General features: G+C 38.6%; 1 protein-coding gene across 6 annotated transcripts in view; it reads right to left on the reverse strand.

Annotated features, from left to right (window-relative positions):
• The window catches only part of TTC13 (tetratricopeptide repeat domain 13), a 77,292-nt gene that overhangs the window by 38,506 nt on the left and 14,659 nt on the right, over positions 1–24,127 (reverse strand). For 3 of the 6 annotated variants that reach the window (XM_055308705.1, XM_055308703.1, XM_055308702.1), the window contains exons 2-6: positions 21,904–21,998; positions 18,060–18,135; positions 13,784–13,854; positions 4,288–4,353; positions 2,501–2,593 (exon numbers count right to left, since the gene is read on the reverse strand). In XM_055308705.1, coding sequence (XP_055164680.1) covers positions 2,501–2,593; positions 4,288–4,353; positions 13,784–13,854; positions 18,060–18,135; positions 21,904–21,998 — 401 coding nt within the window. Of the gene's footprint in view, positions 1–2,500; positions 2,594–4,287; positions 4,354–13,783; positions 13,855–18,059; positions 18,136–21,903; positions 21,999–22,135; positions 22,338–24,127 lie in introns of those variants that run through there. The other 3 variants (XM_055308707.1, XM_055308706.1, XM_055308708.1) reach the window with 2 other exon arrangements.

Raw genomic sequence — 24,127 nt, forward strand, 5'->3', positions numbered from 1 at the left:
AAGTCGATAGGCTAAGGGGCCACTAGCCTTTGTCCAGCCAACAGGGAGGCTGATGAACCAAAAGCATGATTCCACATTCTGGGTTACAATAGATATTGCTTTGCTTGAAATGGGACCATTCTTTTTCCCTCAACCTATCGTTATCTTTCAAAACAAAATTCAGCATTTCAAAGTTAATCTGAAAGATAACTTTGAACCATTTTAAATAGAGAAATTGTTGGACACAGATTAGAGCCCTCCATTGTCTTTAGCGCTGGTTGACAATCTCTAAGACTTCAGGTATCTTGTGAGTCCCTTTGTGTTAACTCTCAGCTCATCAGTCATGATCTACAGAGCAGAAGAACACATATCTGCTAGCTTGTTTGGGAAGCCCTTGAGATCCAGCAATCAGCTTGTGCAGGTGACAATGACAACACAGAAGATAGTTCTGAATGCAAAAGTACATCAAAAAGACATAAGAAAATCTAAAATGGGTTTCAGTACTCATGCAATCGAGATGAAGCATTTCACCCTGAGTAAATGTCCCGAAATTAGGGTTAAGTTTGTTCTCATGATATAGGTCAGGTTCCATCAGGTTCTACTATTTCCATCAGGTTCTACTACGTGGTTTCCTACTCTGCAGGAACTTAAAACCAGCAAAAGAAAGAGAATTCAGGCAGGCACATCACCAGTGGCAAAAATGGCAGCTCAGAAAAAGGAAAGAAATGAATTATGGAATATATATCTGAAAATTCAAAAAGCATAGCAGTCTGGGGTTATATTTTGAAAGGCAGAACATCCCTACCTAGTTTATTAAGCCCTAGGTACATAATTGAAATATCACACCCCAGCACAATAATCAACATGCATAATAATGACCTGAGTAACTAAAAAAGGTTAAAATTATGTTCATTAAATATAGACTATTTCAGCAAGTACAAAGAGAAAGATTTCTCATTAAATAATTCCTGAGACATATAAATGATATGCTATAATTAAGCTGGAAAAAATCACTTTGTAGTGATATTATTGCCCAATAATGCCAGAAAGGGGGAATATTACCATATACATTTAAGATCATCAAAAATTACTTTTCAGATTACCAATATAATTTTTGGGTACACAATTAGCTTTTTATAAGAAACACGAATCTTCTACAGCAGCTTAATAAGTTTTCTTTCTATGTATACTTACGCTCCTGCTTTAACATAACATCAGAGTAATAGAAGGAAAAAGTATCAGTACCCACTCCCCAGAGCAGATATCACCAAACTGGCCACCAAATGTTCACCCTAGATACCAACAAGGTTCTCATGCAGTAATGAACAAATTATAATCACTTAATCCTTATTAAGTTATATTCTAAAATAGACAAGGGATAATGGATTATAGCATTAATTGAGAAAGATTTTCATTCAGAAACCCAAATTCCCAATAAAACATAAAATTCACTGCAAGAAACTGAACTATAATTTTAGAGACTATACTTTTGAGAATATAAACACCACAAATACAGTTTTTAAATTATTAAAACATTTAGCGTCTTCTTCTAAGTTTTCTCCCCCACAAGAGAGGGGGAGGCAAAGTCACTTTCCTTTAGATGAACTATGAAATCCCACTATGTCAGATGATTAAAAGTTAAGTTTTCTCCAGATTGAATAAGTTAACAAATTCTAAAGCATTTAATGTGGTTAAATGAACAGTAAAATGAAATATGGGCAGTTCACTATCATATTAAGTAAATGATAAGATGAACCCGTTTCATTCAAAAACATTAAAAGGAATGCATCTCCACACACCTTTCTCTGATCTGAACACCATTATCCATCTGGTCCCCCAAGAGGTGGGCTGATTGGCTCTAGTGGCACCACATGTGAGGCTTCCACATACACTCCCACACCTGCCGCCCACAGGCACACTTTTCTGCTCCTGAGAAGCGCCTCCTCTTACTGTCACTAATACTGTCATCACATTACCTCTGTCTCCACTTCAAGTCCTAAGTTCCTCCAAGGACTGGCTGTGGTAAGCCTTACCTGATCTATGTCTCCACGTAGATAAGTACATCTCACAAGAACTGTATGTAAACGTACGTGCACATGCACACACACACACAGGCGTGTACACACACACACACACGTGCGCATACTCGCGCACACTTGTTATGGTTATAAATTTCATTTTGACCATATCATCGTACAGTTTTGCTGAAGTATGTCATATATATACATAGTAAACATGATGTGTGATATATTTTTCAATGAACACTAACTGTAGTACATGCCATCACCACATATTTTAATACTAAATATTACTATTAAATGTTAAATCAGGAGTATCACTCAGCCCATAGTTTTATAGTAATTTCAATCATGTTTAAAGGCATTCAGTACCTATAGAGGAAAACACAACAGGTATAAGGAAGCTTTAAAATTTACAAGTAATAAGATAATAGTAAAAAAAAAAAAAATCTGAGATTCAACTAGTCCAATAACGACAGAGGGAAAAAGAAAACCACACTCACTTCTGCTCGCTGTTCAAATACCTCTGGACGATCTGGTTCCAAGGTAATTACTCGGCTCAGTTCGAACAGAGCAAGCTCAGCATTCTTAATGTCCTTGAAAAGGCATTAGCTCAGTATGAGATACACTGTTACTTAAAACCAGGTTGAATAGTTTTTCTGAAAAAACTAATAATTTAGTAATGATATAACTACATATTTAGAAATAAATATGAACTTCACTTCTGTACAAAAGATCTGCTGGTTTAAATAAGTTATAATTATTTAACTCACTCCAGTCTACCTGCCCAACAACAGCCCAATAGACCTAACAACATACCACAAGTTCCCCTTGATGCTAGGACATTCTCTAAATTTAACCTACTTAAACACTGAATCAATGAATTTCGAGGGATGAGGATGTGGATGTATACCAGCATGCACAATGATGCTGACCAGGGGCAATGTGGGACAGCAGGGGGCCAAATCAGTGTCAATCAAAATCCCTAAGCCCACGTGCCTATACTTTAGCAAGCCTAGGTAAGTTCTCTTTAAAATCTGCATGTTATTCTTATATTAAAAACAAAGCATGTTACTTTTACATAAAAACACATTAAAGATACAAGCATATTTCATGTTGAGATATAAAATTAGAAGAGATGAGAATTAGGAAGAAGTTTATCTCTGACCTTTCCTAGAGCAACTTCTGTCATTTACTGATGCTGCCATGTAATACTGTTTCCTTCCTAAACATCTCTGTAATCTCCATATCTGAGCTCATTCTCAGTCCTCTTTGTCTCAGAAGTATACAAATAGCATAAAAATTTCTCCCAATAGGCCAGCATCTGATTAGTACAATTTTTTAAACTGGCAAAGACACAGAAGTGATGCTTCTCCCTCAAACATCATTTTATTTGAGTATTTCTAATATAAAATAAGACCATAGGAAAGTTCATGTGTAATACTCTAGACTGAAAATATGGATATCTGAACTTTAAACTGTTTTTTATTTACTATATAATCTCAGGAAAATCTTCATTTTTATACATGGTGCCTTGTTGGGTAAAAAATATTTACTATATTGGGGTGCCTGGGTAGTTCAATCTGTTAAGTGTCTGCCTTCGACTCAGGTCATGATTCCAGAGTCCTGGGATCAAGCCCTGAGTTGGGCTCCTGCTCAGTGGGAAGTCTGCTTCTCCCTCTGCCCCTCCACCCACCTGTGTTTGCTCTCTAATAAATAAGTAAAAATCTTAAAATAAATAAATAAAATGTATGTATTATAACTTTCTCTCTGTATTCCCCCAGAGAAATCAGAGGACCAGGGCTATGACAATATACTTATCTGCGGAAAGTATAATAATATGATAACAAATAAAAATAAATTTTACCAAAGAACACCTTTTGGTTCCTTTATTCAACCTTTAAAAATTATGAAAGAAACTCAAATTCTAAGTCTTACTGTGCTATGGATACCTAGAATCCATCTTAACCAATGAATAGTTCCTAGGAATTCAAAGTCTCATACTTTCCTTGATCTATGTCCAGCTCATCACGAAATAAAGTTTAGGTTGCCAAAGGCTGTCCTTTTGAAGTAGAAAGCGTGGCAAGATTGACTTCCAGAAGCCCTAGGTAGAGATTCCCAGCCCCCGAGCCCCCTTCCTGGCCATGTGATCTTGAGTAATTCTCTACTGCCATTTTCTCATGTGAGAACTGGCGTGGTGACACCACTGCGTGTCCATCAGAGCTCAATGAACCCTGGTCCAGGTCAGGTCGTGTAGGCACTATGGCAAGAGTAGCTATTCCATACTCACATGTAGTCCCTTCTTTCCATAGGCTATCCCTCGGCCATAAATTGCACTAACCAGATCAGGCTCCTCCTAGTCAGACCAAAACAGAAACACGTCAAAAACTATAAACAAAACAAAACAAAACAAAAAATCAGTTTCTGCTTCAAGCACGTTAATGTCACAAGTGACAAACTCTACTTTATGCCACCACCACACATACGTCCACATTCCATCCCCAACCAGAAGAGTCTGTGTTCTCCAAGCTCATTTGAATGAGACCTCACATAAGAATTTTCCATTAAAAAAATAATAAAGAGAACCAACAGTAGGGAGCCCTGTGCTAGTTTGTCGCATACTCATCTCACTTAAAACACGATCCTCCCAACAACTCTATGATCAGCAGCATCTGCGATCATGTCTCACAAAGGACACATAGGCTCAGGGATAAACGGTTAGGAAGGAAGCACTGAGGAGTGCCTCTTCCTCGTGTGTCCCCCTCACAGTCATGAAATTTTCTGAAAAGGGAAGAACCTCTCAGTGCCAGCCCCATCGAGCAACAAGAAAGGAGTCTGCTCCACAGTCTGTTGGGGTTAATGCAGTCCTTCACACAATGTGTCAGAATGGGAACCAGGGGCTTTCTGCAAGCCACCCCAGGTGGACTAGATGAAACCGCCCTCAGGCCCAAGGACAGGGGTCTGCTGCCCCAACACTATGTCCCCAAACAGGTCAGTGATATGAAGCATCCCACCTCCTGAATCACCTCTCTTCTACATTTAGCCTCTGCAATTTCTGTTTCTTCTCTGAATCCTTCCCCTACACTTAATAAAGAAGAGTAAACAGCCTCTGGCTCTAACGTCTGGGGTGAAACTCAACATGGCTAAAGAATCTAACAGAACTGGGGCACCTGGGTGGCTCAGCAGTTGAGTGTCTCTGTCTTGGACTCAGGGCATGAGCCTGGGGTCCTGGGATCAAGTTCTGCATCAGGCTTCCTGCAGGAAGCCTGCTTCTCCCTCTGCCTATGTCTCTGCCTCTCTCTCTGTATCTCTCATGAATTAAAAAATAAAATCTTTTTTCAAAAAAAGAATGTAACAGAACAGTACCAGATGAGGCATTTTATAGACTAATCTACCATTCAGTTTCAAATCTGAGATAGGGAATCTCCCTGTTTTGCAGAAAAAGATACATCAACTTCAACGATGAGTAAATGAGAAAATAATAAAGGAGAAGATGCCATATATTGGAAAAATGAAAGACGAAACAGAATCCGGTACACCTGTATCAAGTGGCAAACTGAGGCATCATTGGCCTCAACCCCACCAGCAGAGCAGCTCATGGTGTACAAAAATTGGAAAAATTCAATTACAGGTCTCCAACTTCTCTTGAAAAATCAAACTATGTAACAAAGATAAGCCTAAATTTTTACATTCTTGCATGAAAAAAAAAAAACTAGAGCTAAGTACTGGCTACCTCTTTAAATGAAGGCTGTGTATTCATCAGTTTACTGGAAACCCACCCTACGTCACCTCTACATCACAGCAATGCACTTTGCTCATTTAAGTCATTTTCCTGGCTCCACACAGTTCTGTTTGGAGTTGTGATTTATGACTTATACATGGCTGACATGAAAGGCTCATGCTATTCGCTAAATGGAAAAAAAGTCAAGTTAATAGAACTACAGAGGAATGGCAGTTGCTTTTATAAATAATATTTATATATGATTGTGTGGGTCAATGGTGCACAGAAAAAAGCACTCCAAAACATTAACAGTAATTTGCTCTTGGGAGTGGGATTACTAGATATGTTCCTATTATGCTTACTATACTGCAATATTCCTTTTCATGGCTTAAAACAAACACACATGCATTCGCAATCAGCAAAAAGAGGTTTTAATATGCATTATAGAAAAGAGAAATTTTTATTATAAATTTAAAAATTATTCAAATAAATAGTTGGAATACTTGTTATAAATTATAGAAAATTTAGAAAATGAAGAAAAACACAAAAGATAAAATACAGCGCACCCTATCATTCTGCCACTCAGAGATAACACTTTTGACATTTAAATATCTTTCCTGGTTTGGAGGGAAAAAAAAGGGCAGAGCAAGTATTTTGGAGGGAGAGGGATATAGGTAGAGGGAGAGGAGGATAGGAAAAACAGCTACCCAAAGAAGAAATAAAGTTAAGGCTGAGTAGATGTGTTTCCATAGCAATACCACCTGCCAGGAGACAGAACAGGGCACAGGGCACAGAATAGCACCTGGTCCAGGCTGGGGCAGGGGGAAATGACTCCACGACTCTTCCCCTGTGAGAACATTCACCAGGGAGAGGAACACCTACTCTCAGATTTGTAACATCTCCCAATAGACTATTTAAGAAGTTCTCCTTCTAAAACTGGAAAAAATAAATTATGATAACCAAGGGGCAAATTGGGAAAAAGTGTATATAAATAAATAGTTCGTTTACCAAAGTGGCATCTCCATACACTCTGTGGCCAGGGCCAGCCACTTGGGGGTAGAGGGCAATCCTTATCTCCCCAGCAACACGCCTACTTAGGAAACCCTAGCAGTCTCATCTCCCTGGGTGACACCTCTCTCGCTCACTTACCCAACAGTAACCCACTTAACTACATTCTTGTTTCTCCCATCTAGTTTCCAGACTGGCACTAAGAGTTAGTTACCTAACAATGGAGTTTGATCATGTTACCTGGCTGAAATTATTCCTTGGCTCCCCAACACCTCCAACAGCCCCATTCAAACATATCTATTACTCTAAAACATGGTAAAATGCATTTCGTGTTGTAACCCAGTACACACACACATATGCACATAACACTCATGTACATACACATAGGAGTGTCAGAAATAAAAGTTACACTAAGTCAAACCTAGTCTTACTATTTACAATGAAACCTATTTTCCACTCTAGTGTATTTCCTTTTTGAAAGAAGTGCTAGCCTTCACTTGCCAATCAGCGTCAGGCAGTACAAAAGGTAACAACTCCCAACTGGAAAAACTATGAAATAACATCTAACTGCTTTTGTAGAAAAATACTGATCATTTCTCAGTCTCATCTCTTTGCACTTTCCACCCATAATTCACACTCTAGAAGTGAGCACTACTTCACAGTTCCTAGATACAAGATACTCTCTCAAGCTCAGAGCATTGCAAATGCTAGCCCATCTGCCTGGAACGGTCAACTACTGCCTCAGCTCAAACACTACCTTTCTTCTGGCTCCTTTCCAGACTCCCCTGGAAAATCAATAAGCCTCAGTTCCTACTATATGCTGCATGGACATTAGTCACTTAGTCAACAAATATTTACTTAGGGTCGGCTATTAGCCATGTCTGGTTACACATGCTAGGAATACTGTAGTAAGCAAAAACCAAGACAGAGACTCTGTCTTGGTTTTTGCTCCAAGACAAAACCAAGACTCTTCAAACAAACATACAAACAAACAAACAACACAAGACTCTTGCCTTCTTGGGGCGTAGCCAAAGAATCACAAATATAGTTACATCTTCAGTAAGTGCTAGAGTAGTAAATGGTGCTTTTGGAAAATGCATAAAGACTAGACATGGTTAGGAAGGCTTCCTTCCTAAGCATCTGGGTTGAAATGTGTGAGGGGGGTGAGGGAATCTCAGAGCAGCTGGTCTAGGCAGAGGAGGCTCCAAGGCAAGTAGGGAGCATAGCATCTGCTCCAAGGTGAGGCTGGCGGCAGGGACGTTAGTAAGGATTTTCATCTTCAACCTAAAAGCAACAGCAAAGCATGTGTGTTGTTTAAAATGTACATGCATGATGGTGTGCGCATGTGTGGAGGGTGTGAGGTGAGAAGCCAGGAAACCATGGATGCACCAGTCATCTGACAGATAGTAGTGGCTTGGCTGTGGTTTGAGCAGAGGCAGGAGAAGCAGATGGATGCCAGAGGTACTTGGGAGGTATCCAGATAGAGTTAGTGGTGAAATAAGTAGCATACACATGTGAGGAGTAGGTGAACTCATGCATTCCCTTGGAGAGGATGCCACCCTCTGATCTGGCAACAGTGGAACATGACTAGGGACCCCCAGTTATGAGGAGGGGTATGAGGAGGGGTATGTGGAGGGATCAGGGGAGAGCATGCAGTTGAGTTGAAACTTCTTAATGGATATAATTCCATTAAAGTAATTCTTTTATTATTTTGGATATTTTTTTGCATTTATTTATCTCTAATTGTTTTTGCATTATTTTGCATTTTGCACACTTATCACCCACAGGAACATAATATCAAAGGAGTATCTTGTCATGTGTGGCTCTGTGGCACCTAGCACTGTGCCTGACACCTAAGTCTTAACATGTAACAGTTATTAGTTAGCAACAAACACTGGCCATTTCCTAGGCAGCTAAGATCTTAATGCATATTAAAGACTAACAGATTTGGGGCACCTGGGTGGCTAAGTTGGTTAAGCACCTGACTTTGACTCAGGTCATGATCCCAGGGTCCTGGGATAGAGCCCTATGTTGGGCTCCCTGCTCAATGGGAAACCTGTTTCTCCCTCTCCCTCTGCCTGCTGCTCCCCCTGCTTGTGCTCTCTCTCAAATAAATAAATAAATCTGAAATAAATAAATAAATAAATAAATAAATAAATAAATAAATACTATCAGATCAAAGTCAGCTTGGCCTGGCCTGTTCTTATAGGGACAAAAGCAAACGACCTGGGTAGAAACAATGGGGTGATCATTGGTAAAGAGCCAGATCCACAGTTCCATAAGGCAAAGCTGTATGATAGATGTGCCACAGGAGTGGCTTTAGGTGGGGCCACCAGGTATCACAGTTGTAACATGTTTATAGCAATTAAAAATGTTAAGACTTTAAAAAAAACAGCCATTCAAAAGTTTGCAACAGTTAAAATCTGAACACTGACAACTTCCTGAATTCGGTCATCATTATTTTGGCTTTGAGGATTTAATGTGCAGCCCCCACTGGCAGAGAGCACTACAATGGTCCTACATGCAGTGCCTCCCTGGCTCTCTCTCTGGATCCCCCACATAATTTCATCATGACCACAGCAGTGACCTTCTGCTCTGCCAGTGACAGATAACAAATGGTATCAGTCAAGAAAAGTAATACAATCTATTATTTACAACAATGGTAACAACACATCCTTTTATGCTGCTGAAAAAAAATTCTAAAAAGAAAGAATAAATTGAATACAGAAAACTTAAGTATGTGAATCTGTAATGGATCCTTGTGGTTGTTACCTCAGTTATAATCTAGTAGGGTTCCTAAACTTAAATGACGGATTTTATTACTTCTCTTGATTGATACAGCTCTATTATTTTATTTTATCTATCACTGGCTTTGGATGTTAAACTCTAAAAGAAGTCAAAACTCTTTATGAAATGTCATGACAAATTATATTTTCAAATAAATGCCAATATCTATTTCAAAAAGCAAACTGGGCTCAGATTATCCATTTTTCAAAATATTTTTGAGTATATAAGTAATAATATTTACATTTTATCAAGTAATTTTAATCATTTAAATGATTTAAATGAAAGCCAGAATTTCAATCTTCCAATATTATTTACTTTATGCAAATGCAAAATCATGGTATCACAGGACAGTTACCTTACTGGAATCATGTACACCTAGATGTCTCAATTCCTAAGACACCAATCTGTTTAAATCCAAAAAGGTCTCATTTACCATCCTAGTTACGTACCACTTATATTGTAACTTTAAATTTTACAAATATCTCATTTTCCACCCCAAGGCTGGCATCTTTATTAAAACTCAAAAGTCCCTGGATTAAAGGCAAATGAGTCAAAAAAAAAATCACTGCACTGAAATGTAATAAGGATTCAGTTTTGTGCAAGTGGCAGACCCACAAACCTACTTATGCAAAGGATGTTTACAAATCGTATGCAGAGGCATGTTTCACATTTTGTCTGCTAATGTAAAATAAGAAACAAACATTTTTATGAATTCAGTTCTACCCAACTCAGATGAGCTCAAAGTCACACAATTTGTAACAAAGGCCTCCTTCGATTTTTGCAGCACTTATGTTACTGAGTCCTGCATGGAACCAAAGCAGCACAGAAGCCAGGGAATGGTTCCACTTCTCTAGAACACTGTCCTCGATGTGCTGACACATAAGCAAGGACACTGCTGTAGAGACAACACTAATGCACAAGCACAATGCACTCTTTTAAATCAAGAGTTTTCAGTGTGATCCAACAGATCTAGGAAGTTTTGAAACTGTGTTCATTTAGAAACCCTTATGCTTGAGGAGCATATTTTCCCTTTATAAATGTACCAAATATCCCATAGTTCAATAACTACTTAAACACCTCACAACTACACAGACCATGGAAATATCGTCTAAGTTTGCTTCTTGTGGTATAGCTGAGACAAAAGGCAGGCATAAAAGCTTGACATCGATTTCACGTTAAACAATCTTGGGGACTCTAATACAATCCAAGCCCTCATTGCCCCATTTGTTTTCAGCTTTCTATGAATGGAATCTGATTCCACACTCTGCTGCTGCATACTGGAGTTCCCAGGCTGTGCAAAAGAAAAGCTTTGTCAAGCATTTATGAAATCAAAAACCCTGAAAAGTCTGTGTGCCAACAGTGGCCATTGCAGGTTTGCTAGAGGATGATGGCTGGCCTACAGAGTTTCTGCATGTGTGGAGGGTCCTACAAGGACCAGGTGAACACTCAGCAGCAGGTATGAACAAACATGGTTCTGCAGCGATACTCAGGCCAGTTCTAATGCGAAGAGGGAAAGGTTTCAGTGGCAGGGTGGCATCCATACAGCAGGAGGGTGAGCAAACCACCCTCCTGAACCCAGGCCATGGAAAAATATGACTGGGATAAAAACCAATGTCATTACTGCAAGAAACGATTCCACTGCATTTGCCAATAAAAGAAAAGGAAGAGCATTTAAAGAAAGATCATGCTTTTAAAATACAATTTGAAGGGACACTGTGGCTCAGTGAACCATCTGCCTTGTGCTCAGGTCATAATCTCAGGGTCCTGTGATCAAGCCCCGCACTGGGCTCCCTGCTCTGTTGGGAGTCTGCTTCTCCCTCTGCCTCTGCTTCTGTGTGTGTGTCTCTCTCTCCCATGAATAAATGAATAAAATCTTTTTAAAAAATACAATTTCAAGAGACTGGCTTCTGCAAATTCGGATTCATGGTAAGAAAAGAAGTTTTGGTCAATTGGAGAAAGAGCAGCAACTCTTCTTTAGATACTTGCTACCACCTGCTTGTGCAGTTTCTTGATGCGACAGGCTATCAAGAATTTGAAGAAATCAACGAAAAGCTCTTAAGTAGGAATCATGTGCATCACTTTCAAACATTAAACCTAATGTGGAAAAGTTTCATCTAGAAAAATGGGACTGAATTTCTTATTACAATTTTAGAAAAGAATTTTAGCATCTTTTTTATCAGTATCTTCTGTATTTATCATAGTTACGGAAGATGAAGAAAATGTGACGAATTTTCACCAAGCTCAATCCAGATGCCTCTAAATTTGCTCCTGTTGACTCCAGTGTGTCATGCAAACAGGATTTTCCACCTGTGTCATGATGTGAAAAGGCTGGGAAGCACCAAAATAAAGGCAGAGAAGACAGGAATCACCAAGAAAAGCACCAGCAGGAAAGCCAAGGGCACTCTTGTTCCTATAAATAATTATGCAATAAATGGTCACCCAGTTCTGTCTTCTGTGGACCAGGAATATTTGAACTTCTGCTGCTCCCCATCTTGTTCCTGCCCCATAGGCAGCTTGAATCACCAGAAAAGGAGCCCTACCTTATAAACCACACATTCTCAAAGAAAAATTTCCCAGTTGAAAGCAACGCATTGTACTGCAGATTGATGAAAATGCTCTATCAAATTTCAACACTGAGACCTTTTCTGGGCACAAAGAGAAATTTTGACCTACTTTCTGAATGCAGTTGCAAGGGAAAGAAGTATTACAACAATAAATGGACAACAGAAGGAACGGTAGAGAGCCATTAAAAGCTTAAGATTACAGAGATACTGAAAGACATTTATAGTATAAAATTCAGTGATAAATACAAAATAGTACACATATTCAGATTATAAAACATAAAGGCATACTCTGAAAAGGGCATAAGCAAAAAACTTCAATAATGAGAGAGTGGCAGAATTAGGACATTTTTTATTATTTGAAGTTTTTTCCTTAACAGTTATAATTGCCTTCAACTACAACAGTAATAATATTTTTCAAAAAGTTGAATGAACTGATAATATATATATCTGCAAGCTCTCACTGTTTTCCACTATTAGTTACCATACATAAACTGACATTTCTCCTATAAATGTACCAAAACCTCCCACACCAGGGCCAAGTGTTAACTATGAATTGCTTGCTTACCTTTTTAAATACTACAAACAGGTGATGTTTAAAACTACTAATAATCTATCCTTTAAATGCCACTGCAGAATGTCATTCCATATGAGTACCCAAACCCACAACTGCTTGGATCCGAGGCATTTAACAACTAAAAATATCTCAGCGATTTTTTTGAGAATGAAGACAGAATTGTCAATATAATTAATTCTATGTTTAAAAAAGGAAAAAAAGTAGAGCAATTTCAAAATTAATATTTTAAAATTAAGTTTACCCGCTGGGTTGTAAATTATCTGTTTGTTCTATGAATATGACTATGTTAGAATGGTGCTTTGAGTAGCTAAGATCAACTGAGCTCTTACTACGTGCCAGGCACTGGGTACTAAGTATTTTGGAGAGTATTTCATTTAAGCCCAACAAGAATATTTTTGGAGGTTATGGTTATTATCTCCATAAGCCAGGAGGTAAAATAACTTGCTAGCAAGCAGCAGAGAAGGTTAGAACATGGGTATCCTTAACTCTAAAGAGCACATTTCTTCACTATACTTTACCGGACAGACACATTGACAATCAATAATGGTCAGCATCTACAAGAATGCAGTCAAAGATACGGGATATAAAGCCAATGATATTATCCTCACAATCTTAGATGTTTAAGCCTTGTATCTACACCATATTTTAATGCAGCCATCAATCAAAAAACTAGAGTCTCACAATTCAACTTTGAAGTGAGAAACAAATCCATGAGTGGAACCATGAAGATACTGCACAGAAAGTAAACATGTAAACATCCGAGAATTTCCAGCACCCACATCTTATAGAAGATAGCACAGTAGAAAGGAAAGTGAACTGAAGCTAGTTTTTTTTCTTTTAAACTGCATTTCAGTCCCATCTTTTCCAGCTAACAGTGGGGAGACTGTGAGCAAATTGCTTGACCTTCTTTGATCTCATTTTCCACATTTAAAATAAAATTAGTAATGCAAAGATGAAATGAGAGCATCGTTTCAAGGCCTCCACCAAGAGAGTGCTCATTCAGGGCTGACTTCCTTTACTTCCCCACATGATCCTAAAATCAATGTATTCTTGCAGCACTTTAGCTACACACAAGTCCATATTTTTGTCGTGACTACCAACTTCAAGTTACATAATTCAGAAGAAAAATTACCTGAAGCATTGTTGAAAAATGTCTTATTGCTTCATCATAGAGTCCACTGCCAATCAACACATAAGCAATAGCTATGAAACAAAATACAAAAATATTAAAGGAAAGAATGAAAGATCTCAGAGTAAATCAGTAACTAAATTCTTTGCTGATCCTAAAAGGCAGCTCGAGGACCAGAAGTAGTGAAAGAAAACCTGGAAGTTAATAAGATGTACTTGAATTCACCTACTATCAATCTTCTAGTGCTCTCTATATTTAAATTATTAAAGCCATCTATAAAACATTGCCTGCCAGAAGTAATTATCTTTTTCTAGGCCCATCACTCACTTTCTTTTTTTTTTTTTTTATAAATTAATTTTTATTGGTGTTCAATTTACCAACATACAGAATAACACCCAGTGCTCATCCCGTCAAGTGTCCCCCTCCGTGCCCGTCACCCATTCACCCCCACCCCCCGCCCTCCTCCCCTTCCACCACCCCTAGTTCATTTCCCAGAGTTAGAAGTCTTTATGTTCTGTGTCCCTTTCTGATATCTCCCACACATTTCTTCTCCCTTCCCTTATATTCCCCTTCACTATTATTCATATTCCCCAAATGAATGAGAACATACACAGTTTGTCCTTCTCCGATTGACTTACTTCACTCAGCATAATACCCTCCAGTTCCATCCACGTTGAAGCAAATGGTGGGTATTTGTCGTTTCTAATGGCTGAGTAATATTCCATTGTATACATAACCATCACTCACTTTCAAACACAAATAACCTTTATGATGTTTCAAATCGATACATCAAAAGAGCTAGTAATGAGCCTGAATAAAACCCACATAACATGGCAATGTGATTTTACTGTAAAAGTTATGAGAAATACACAAATGGCATCACAAACCTCAATTGCTGGGGGGTGCTGAACTTACTGCCAGTTACCAAGTAAGAACAAAAGCAGAGGCTCTAATTAACATATATTAATAAAATGCTTAATTCACACTAGTGCAATGCAACAGTGGTCTTTTCCCCACCTCTTCTATTCAAAATACAGTCAAAACACTACTCAAAAAACAAAACAAACAAAAAAACACTACTCAAAATATACACTAAAGATGAATACATAGTTTCTGATCAAATTGTGTTGGTAACTGGTATTTTGAAATTAGAGCCATGACAACCTCCTAATACCTGGCAATATTTGGACTAAGTTTTTTCACCTGTCCAAAATGCAGTAAGCTATTGATAATCTAAATTACATTTCATCTATAAAATTTGTCCTAACTCCCTAAATATCCATTACCCCTGAAAAAACTGTATTCCTCATTCAATGCAATACTATTTTTTTTTTTTTTGCAATACTATTTTGATCACATTTCTTTGCAAAAAAGTTTTATTGCAATGCTCTAATCCTAGGACCTAAAAGGTATTCAAGGAGACAGACAACTAAAACTTTTACTGTTGGGGGATCCCCGGGTGGCGCAGCGGTTTAGCGCCTGCCTTTGGACCAGGGCGTGATCCTGGAGACCTGGGATCGAATCCCACGTCGGGGTCCTGGTGCATGGAGCCTGCTTCTCCCTCTGCCTGTGTCTCTGCCTCTCTCTCTCTCTGTGACTATCATAAATAAATAAAAATTTAAAAAAAAAAAAACTTTTACTGCTGTGAAGAGCTTAAATTTCCTGACAGTTAAAAGTAGCAAAAACATTCAATGTGGAAAGAGACTTAGTTAGTATGGACTAACCTGAGAAAAGTAAACTTCAAAAGCACCAAATGTCATAATAAGACAACAGTTTTGGGAGCATTCTTTAAAATAAAGAGGGCTGCTTTTGTCATAATTTCTTTGAAAAGATAAATTAAGGTCAAACTCATATTCCAAATAATAAGAAAGGACACCATTTAGATGCATCAAATAACAAGATGAGCAAGAGACACCTTTGGGGTGGGGGTGGTTAGGAGTATTAGCAGTAAAACAATAGCAATAGGTATGTGCATGGGGGGCTCCATACATTTCCACATATTAACTCATTTACTCCTCAGTTGCAATGAAGCAGGTACAATTATTATCCCCATTCAAAGAAAAGGAGATGAAACATAGTGCAGTTAAAGAAACTGTCTGAAGACTATGTGCGGTCAGAGAAAGGACCCAGGTGCCTACTCTGGGGCCCACCCTAATACACTACCCTGAAATAAATCAAGGCTGTACCGAAACTGCTGTGTACTGGGCTGGCCTGCAAAAATGGTTTGAATTCCTGGATAATTACATGAACAGGGACAGAAACATAAACTTCTGTTTATGAATGTGGGATAATGGTGATATACGATTGAATGGTATATGTCTTCTTTGAATGTGGGATAATGGTGATATAACCAGAAAGCCAAGATCTGGCATTGGGTTCTGGCTCTGCCACCCACCAGTGGTATGATCATTGGGACCTCAGCCACCTCTCATTACTCTCTGGGTCTTGCTTAACAAGTCCTAGAATATCTTCTTACATTCTTTGCAGTTCTAAATTTTTAGAATTTCCTATTTCTCTCCCCCATAATCAGTAAATATCTGTTGAATGAACAAATGAATAAGTGATCCACAAAAAACAAACACAGTTTTAAGGGATAAATATTACTGTACTCAGGAACATGTTTAAATTGTTCTCCATAGCCAGGCTGTTGAACTCCACTTAAATAAAATCAAATGCAATTCTCAAATCTTTCTATCTAAAATTAAACACTTTTTTTGAGAAAAACCCAGAAGTATCCATGGAAAAAAAATCCAAATCTTGCAAAATTATAAATAACTACAAGGATCTAAATTTTGTTCTGGCAGCCTGAGGACATAAAAGAAAACACCAGAATTCTCAAAGAAATCATTACTCCAGCAATTCCACATCTCTCAGCAACGTGTGTGTTGACAGAAGCCACTCTTTCAAAAAAAAAAAAAAAAATACTGTGATATGAAAGATCCTAAGCCAGCTCAGGGCCTTGAGGTCTAGTAGGATTAGTCTTAGTGCACAGAACACGCCTGGCACATTCATTTACTTAATAAATGAATATGGGGCTGACCAGAGTCCAAGGACCTCAGAAAAGACCAAATCTGAAATCTTAACAGGTAATTAATTCTCAAGGCCTACTCAGAATAGCACCAAAAAGTGATTAATGGGGATGCCTGGGTTGAGTGGTTGAGTGTCTGCCTTTGGCTGAAGGCATGATCCTGGGGTCCTGGGATCAAGTACCACATTGAGCTCCCAGGGAGCCTATTTCTCCCTCTGCCTATGTCTCTGCCTCTCTGTGTCTCTCATGAATAAATAAATAAAATCTTTAAAAAAAAGTGATTAATACTTTCAAAATTGTCAGCTCTTAATTATCTGCACTAACAGAGCAAAGGAGCCAATATGAGAAGTGCTCAGTATTTTTTTTTTTTTAAAGTAAGCTCTAGGCCCAACATGGGACTTGAACTTAAGATCGCGAGATCAGGAGTCATGTGCTCTATCAACTGAGCCAGCAGGGTGCCTCAAGGTGCTCTGTTTTAATAGAAAATGCATATGGCCACAGAAAAGATAAAATAATTATATGGAAATTAGATAGAAAAAAAATTCCAAAGGTGCTTCAGGCCACCAGGCACTGGGCAGGAGCACCTGCTTCTGTGAAGTGTGTCTAGCTGCCATGTTCAGTCCTGCATTCAATTTTGTTTCCACTCTTTCAACTGTAAGCTGACCCGACAATGAGCAAGACACACTCAGAGCATGTCAGACACTGGCAGAACCAGCCTATTTGAAAACATGCCACCAACAAGCCAAATGGAAGACCCATCTGCAGATCTGAAAGAACTAAACCCTTCTACACCCCCGTGCTTAGACCCAACAATAACTGAGTGGCTTCACAGTAAAATTAGCTTAAGCCTAGCTATTTTATTACACAGAAGATTACAGGAGGCATGAGTCTCCTCTGCTTTCACTTTGTTATTCCTATTCAATGACAGCATCAGTAACCTTTTCATTATAATGAATGATAACCGCTCCTAAGGACTCATTATCCTAATTGTTAATTTCCAGAGAAACACAGAGGTCCTTACCCATCACTCCCTCCAGAGCCAGTATTTTCTCTATTTCATATTGTATTGACATAGAATGCATGGACCTGCATGAGGGTTGAATGCCCTACCCAAGATCACACCACTTATGTCGGCAGAGCCAGTGTCTGTGTTCTTTCTCCCTCACCACCCTGCCTGCCTACTCGGCATTGAATCATAAATCCTAGGCAAATACCCCAGAAGTACCCTCTTATTCCCGACCCAAATCTCACCTAGCTCTTCATTTGTGCTGTCATTATCAGTAGCAAATGGGAATCTCTTTTGTTCTGCAATAGACTTGGCCTGGCTCTGAAACAGAAACAGAGAAACACATTTTAGCTTATCACAAACAAAGACAAAGCCTACAACAAAGACCTGCATTTTAAAAAAATTAAAGCTCCATTTGATTTATGTGGAATATAAGATTCACTTTAATAAATACCAACTGTGTACTTCAAGCACATAGCTTGTGGTCTGATGTCTCCTCTCTTATCATTAGTGGTTCTTTTTTTTTTTTCTTTTTGATTGATTGATTTGAGAGAGTGAGCGAGAGAGAGAATGAGCGGGGGGGGGGGTGCGGAAGATGGACACAGCTAGGAGGGAGGGGCAGAGAAACTTATGCAGACTCTGTGTTGAATGCAGAGCCTGACTTGACCATGAGATCATGACCTGAACCGAAACCAAGAGTGGGGTGCTTAATCGGCTGAGCCACCCAGGTGCCCCACTGTTCTCTAAAAACTTTTTTTCGCTTCCATAGGGATTCATCCTGCTGGCTGCTTCATGCTCCCTCCATGTTTTCAGAAACTATTTAATGACCTTATTCATGTTGTGAAGACCACATTCTGACCATTAGTCTTCCAATGAGGATAGATGACAGAATGTTGCTTTTGAAACTAAAAATATTTTAGAAATAAGTGCTACAAGTTGTACAGAGATGACGTCACCAGAGGACCAACAAAATCTGACCAAGAAACAAGACATACTAGTAAAAAAAAAAAAAAAGTACAGCAGATGATGAAAATATCTCCCTCCCACTTAAGGCAGAAGATTTGCCTATGAAGAAATTATACAGACACATGCACATTTGGCAGGAAACCTAAAACAAAAGAGGAAACCAGGGGAAAGCAAAGTAAAAAGTTAGCTTAGTACCCAAGTGATTTTATAGGCAGTACTGGTCTACTCTATATAATGATGGCTCTGTAATGTTTTAGAGACAAATCATGTCTGATACTACAGCTGTCACTTCACCAGAAGATTTAACTGTCGATGCTAACTTGTGATACACTTAGTTATGGGATACATGTTAAAACGTTTACTTCATACTAGATTCACCTAAGACATGATTCAAACTTGTACACATACAGACACAGCCAAAAGCTAAGATAGTAGAGAGTAAAGATTTGTGGCTTTTGGCAAAACCACAGTATTAGAACCCCATGACATCCTAATTAACTGAGTTCCTCTTTTTAAAAAACGCATGGTACAGACGCCTATAGGCATATATTAGCAAATAATTTTACATGAGATGCTCCTCCAACTACTATAGGTGGTATTCAGCTAACTATTGGTGTTCATTAGCAATAATGAACTGCAGCCCCTCAGGCTTCACCAACTCAAATAACAAAAACAAGGCATTTCCACTTAGAGTCCCTATACTCTCAAAATCTAGACTGATGTTCAGATATAGCGTGGTATTTAGTTTGCCTATAAAACAGGTCAGGATGGGATCAGAGAGGGAGACAAACTGTAAGAGACTTAACTATATGAAACAAACTGAGGGTCGCTGGAGGGGAGTAGGGTGGGGGATGGGGTAACTGAGTGATGGGCATAGAGGAGGGCATGTGATGTGATGAGCACCGAGTGTTGTATGCAACCGATCAATCACTGAACTCTACCTCTGAAATAATATGCTTTATATTAATCAATTGAATTTAAATTACAAAATAAATAAAACAGGTCAAGAATAAGCTATCTCTAGAGTTAAAACACATGTAAAAACTATAGGCCAGGAGGGCATCCCATGTCAGGATGAATGCTCACTTCATTCCATTCAGGACTCCAGACAAAATGTAACATCTGAAAATTCTACTACTGTGGGAATGTTTAACACTTGGTTTCTTCCACTAACATCCTGATGACTAGAGAGAAACTCTATCAGTTCTTTCTCATTTTGCTCTATAGCTGGAGCGGCCACACAGCGATGGGAAGCCTTAGAGCGGCATCGTTGAGGGATATCTTTAAGCAGCAGCAGATTTAACAATATGTGAGAGCATCACAGTAGGTACACTTGGGTGTTACCAGACACAAGCGTTTCCTCTTTGTCAGACAATCACAGACAAGCAGGCAGATGCAAAAGATTTTTCTGTTTAATAAATTGCTTAAAGCCAAGAAAAGCAGTCAATGTATAATGCTTTTAGTACTTTAAAAAATATTATTTCATCCAGTATTCAATGAGAGTCTCTCATTTGCCAAGCCTTTGGGCAGAAAGATATCGTAAGAGAATAAAAATGAAACCCCATAAAAAGAAATCATTTACCGAACAGCATCAAGAGTATACTGAAGAGCATATCTGAGCTAAGTGTTTTTTTATTTTACTAGAAATAGGAAATATAGCATGGGCAGTAAAGTATAGTATGGACAAATTAATTTCTTGATTAAAAAGAGTCTTTCCCACTTCTAATACCACATCGATAGATGTCCTTTGTGGACAGCAATGAGCAGCTCCGACCCAGGAAGTTTTTGTACACAGCCCCACTTCACTGGTTGACTAACTCCACCCCAACCTTCATGTCCCTGATTACATTTCAATTCCTGACAGCTGTCCTAACGGATCCTCCTAACTTAAGGGAGATTATGTTGACCTTTCCCTATACTTTACATTTATCTGTGTAATTATCTGGTTAGTGACTAGGAGTCACGAGCACAGGGACTAAGGCTAGCTGGCTCACTGTGGTAGTCCTAGTATTGACTTAGCAAATGCCTGGCACATAATAGGTGCAAAATAAATATCTGGAGAATTAATGAAGAAATGAAGAGTCAAACTCCCATATTTTCAACCTAGGGAAAATGACAGGTCAAGATTGGTGAGCTTTCTCCCATAGGTTACTAGCTAGTGCCATCCTAAACTAGAAATGCAACACATAGAAAATATTTGAATTCCTAGCCATAAGAAGGTAGGTCCCTAATAATTCTAAGAATCTAATAATTGCGTATCCAAGGTGGGGGGGAATTGCCCAATTTCTACTTCAGTGTTTTTAGTGATGGTCAACTCACTACTTTACAAGATAGCCCATTCTGGTTTGAGACCAGTCTAATTCAAGTTTTTCCATATATCAAGTTGACTGCTATGCAGTGAATGAGGTAAAATCTGTTGATCATTCTTTAGCTTGCAATTTCTACTTTTTTTCAGTAGTTCTTATATGGAAAGGCAAAGCTTTCTCTGAAGAAGAAAGAGTATCCTAAGGGGAAATTTTAAATGAAAGAAGCAAACAATATCTACATGGATGTTGAAGGAAAAAAATCTGGAGAAACAATATGGTAATGCTGCAACACAGCTTCAGAGAATTAAGTGTGAACAAAAAACAGAGCCCTCCACCTTGAGGTAGCAAGGCTGGAGGATCATAGGTGCTGACATCTGACATGGGTAGGCAGAGTCGGATGTTACACAGCACCAAGTACTCATCCCCAGAGTAGAGAGGTCTCCTATACAGCTTAGCTGGTATCGATAACTAAAAACATAAAAGATATCCACATAGGCAAGGCTGGAAAAATAAGATCATATTCTACCTTCAAATACATTAGGTTTCCAGAAATAACGTTCAGCCATGATCTCCCTTTATTCATTAGAACTTAAAAGTAAAAAGGATGAGACCTAGAATGATCTACCATCCAATTCACAAGTCATAATAATTCAATGTGACTAAATACCAGATGACTTATCTTTATCTTTTTTTTTGACTTATCTTTATCTTATCCAAGTAGAACCAACTAGAACCAACTCCTAGTTGATAAATAGAAGTGACCTTCGCCTTTTGAAACCAGTATTATTGTGCTTTAGGTTGTATAGAAGATGCATACCAGAATCTTTTCAGTGTTGAGGGAAAGCAATGAGTCACAGGGTGGTGGTCCTTTGGGTTCGCAGTCTGAGTCATGGAAGTTCAAAAAGGAGGACTCTGAAAAGCAAACATTCCTGGTTATTCACCTCACCTTAAATTTATGCCTCTTAGGTGTCTAACTATGAATTATAATGTTAAGAATCCACAAAACCAAAATAAGGACAAAGCAAGAAACACTAAAAGGGTCATCCTACCCTTCTCTTCGAAGCTGTGTAACATTCTGTGGTTTCCAAATATCCTCATAACCAGTCATTAATGGAGTAGTTATTAAGATCCCTGTGTTAGACATCTCCTACCTGGCAGCATTTACTATGGATTTAAAAAAAAAGATCATAGAGGGGAGAACAAAGTCAACCAGGGAGATCTAATGTTAAAAGATAGGTCAGGGGTGACTGGCTGGTTCAGCTGGTAGAGTGCACAACTCTTGATCTTAGGGTTGTAGGTTCAAACACCACGTTGGGTATAGAGATTACTTAAAACTATAATCTTAAAAAAGAAGAAGAAGAAAGAAGAAAGAAGAAGAAGAAATAATACTAAGGGTCTAGTATCCAGAACATACAAATATCTCTTGATTTCAACAAAAAGACAACCCAATTAAAAAATGGGCAAAGAATTGGAATAGGCAATTCTCCAAAGATACAAAAAACAGCCACTGAGTACATGAAAAGATGCTTTCCACCACTGTTCATTAGGGACTGCAAATTAAACCATAATAAGACATCACATTGTGCCCGCAAGGATGGCTATATTTTTTCCAAAAATGGGAAACCACAAGTGTTGGCAAGGATGTAGAGAAATTAGAACGCTTGTGCATTGCTGATGAAGATGTAAAGTGGTGAGGCCACTACGGAAAGCAGTTTACTGGTTCATCAAAAAGTTAAACACAGAATTACCATACAGTCCCACTATTCCATTCCCGGGTATATACCCCAAAGAACTAAAAACAGGGACTCAAACAAGTATGCATCTTCACAGAAGCACTATTTAACCAAACAGTGGAAACAGTTCAAACGTCCATCAATAGATGATAGACAAACTGTGGTGTATACAAACAGTGGAATATTATTCAGCCTTAAAAAAAAGAAGGAAGGACCACAATCACCATGAATTAGTCAACACTTTCCTCCTGCAATAATAAATCTACATCTATATTTTAGCTAACTAAAAGAATTTCAAAATTGGGAGAATTCACTCTAAGCTACATCTGAAATGCTTGCCTATATTTGGAAATACTCAAATATTAAAGATAAACTTTAAAAAAGAATGAAATACTGATATCACAACGTGAAAGAACTCCCAAAATACAAATAATGTGTAAGAACCTCCAAAACGAAAGTGAAAGAAGCCAGACACAAAAGGTCACCCATTGTATAATTCCATGGATACAAAATAACCATAATACATAAATCCAAGGAAACAGAATACACGTTGGTGGCTGGAGGAGGAAGGAGGAGACACTGCCAAGTGGGTAAGGGAGCTGACTTTGGAGTGATGGAAATGTTTTGGGGTAGTTGTAAGACACTGTGACTGTACTCCATGCCACTGAACTGTTCACTGGAAAACAGATCATTTTACATTATGCGAATTTTGTCTCAATAAATTATTTTTATTTATTTTTTTAAGTAGGCTCCATGCCCAAAGCGGGGCTTGAACTCACAACCTTGAGACTGAGAGTCCCATGCGCTACCCACTGAGCCAGTCAAGCGCTCCTCAATAACTATTTTTAAAGGTATGATATAATTCAGCAGTCATTAAAGAGCATCAAATTACATTCAAGAGGCCATGAGAACTGAGATAAAGTCTCAACTGTGTCTGTCTTAACAACTGGAGACCAGACCTGATATACCAAAAAGGCCCCAGATGGGGGCAATTACTGAAGTTGGAAATGTTAAATTTCATAAGGCACAAGCGGGTTAAAAGGGTGGGTAGATTTGGACTGGGGTACAGAAAGGGTACGGGTATTCCAGGTGGGATGAGTCTGTATATAGAAGTACAAAGATAAAATGCAAAGGGGCAGTAAGCGGACAACCCTGGCTGGAAGGAGTTGGTGTTGAAAAATGGAAAATACAAGGTTGGGAAGTGAGTGTTCAGACTGGGGAGTCTGGGAACCAAGAGAAAGGCTTTAGTCTGACAAGAGTCAAGAACCAGTAATGGTTGTTGGTAGGTAGCTGGGTATATAATAATTT

The sequence above is a fragment of the Nyctereutes procyonoides genome, unplaced genomic scaffold, assembly GCF_905146905.1.
Source record: "Nyctereutes procyonoides isolate TBG_1078 unplaced genomic scaffold, NYPRO_anot_genome, whole genome shotgun sequence".
In the NCBI taxonomy this organism is placed as follows: domain Eukaryota; kingdom Metazoa; phylum Chordata; class Mammalia; order Carnivora; family Canidae; genus Nyctereutes; species Nyctereutes procyonoides.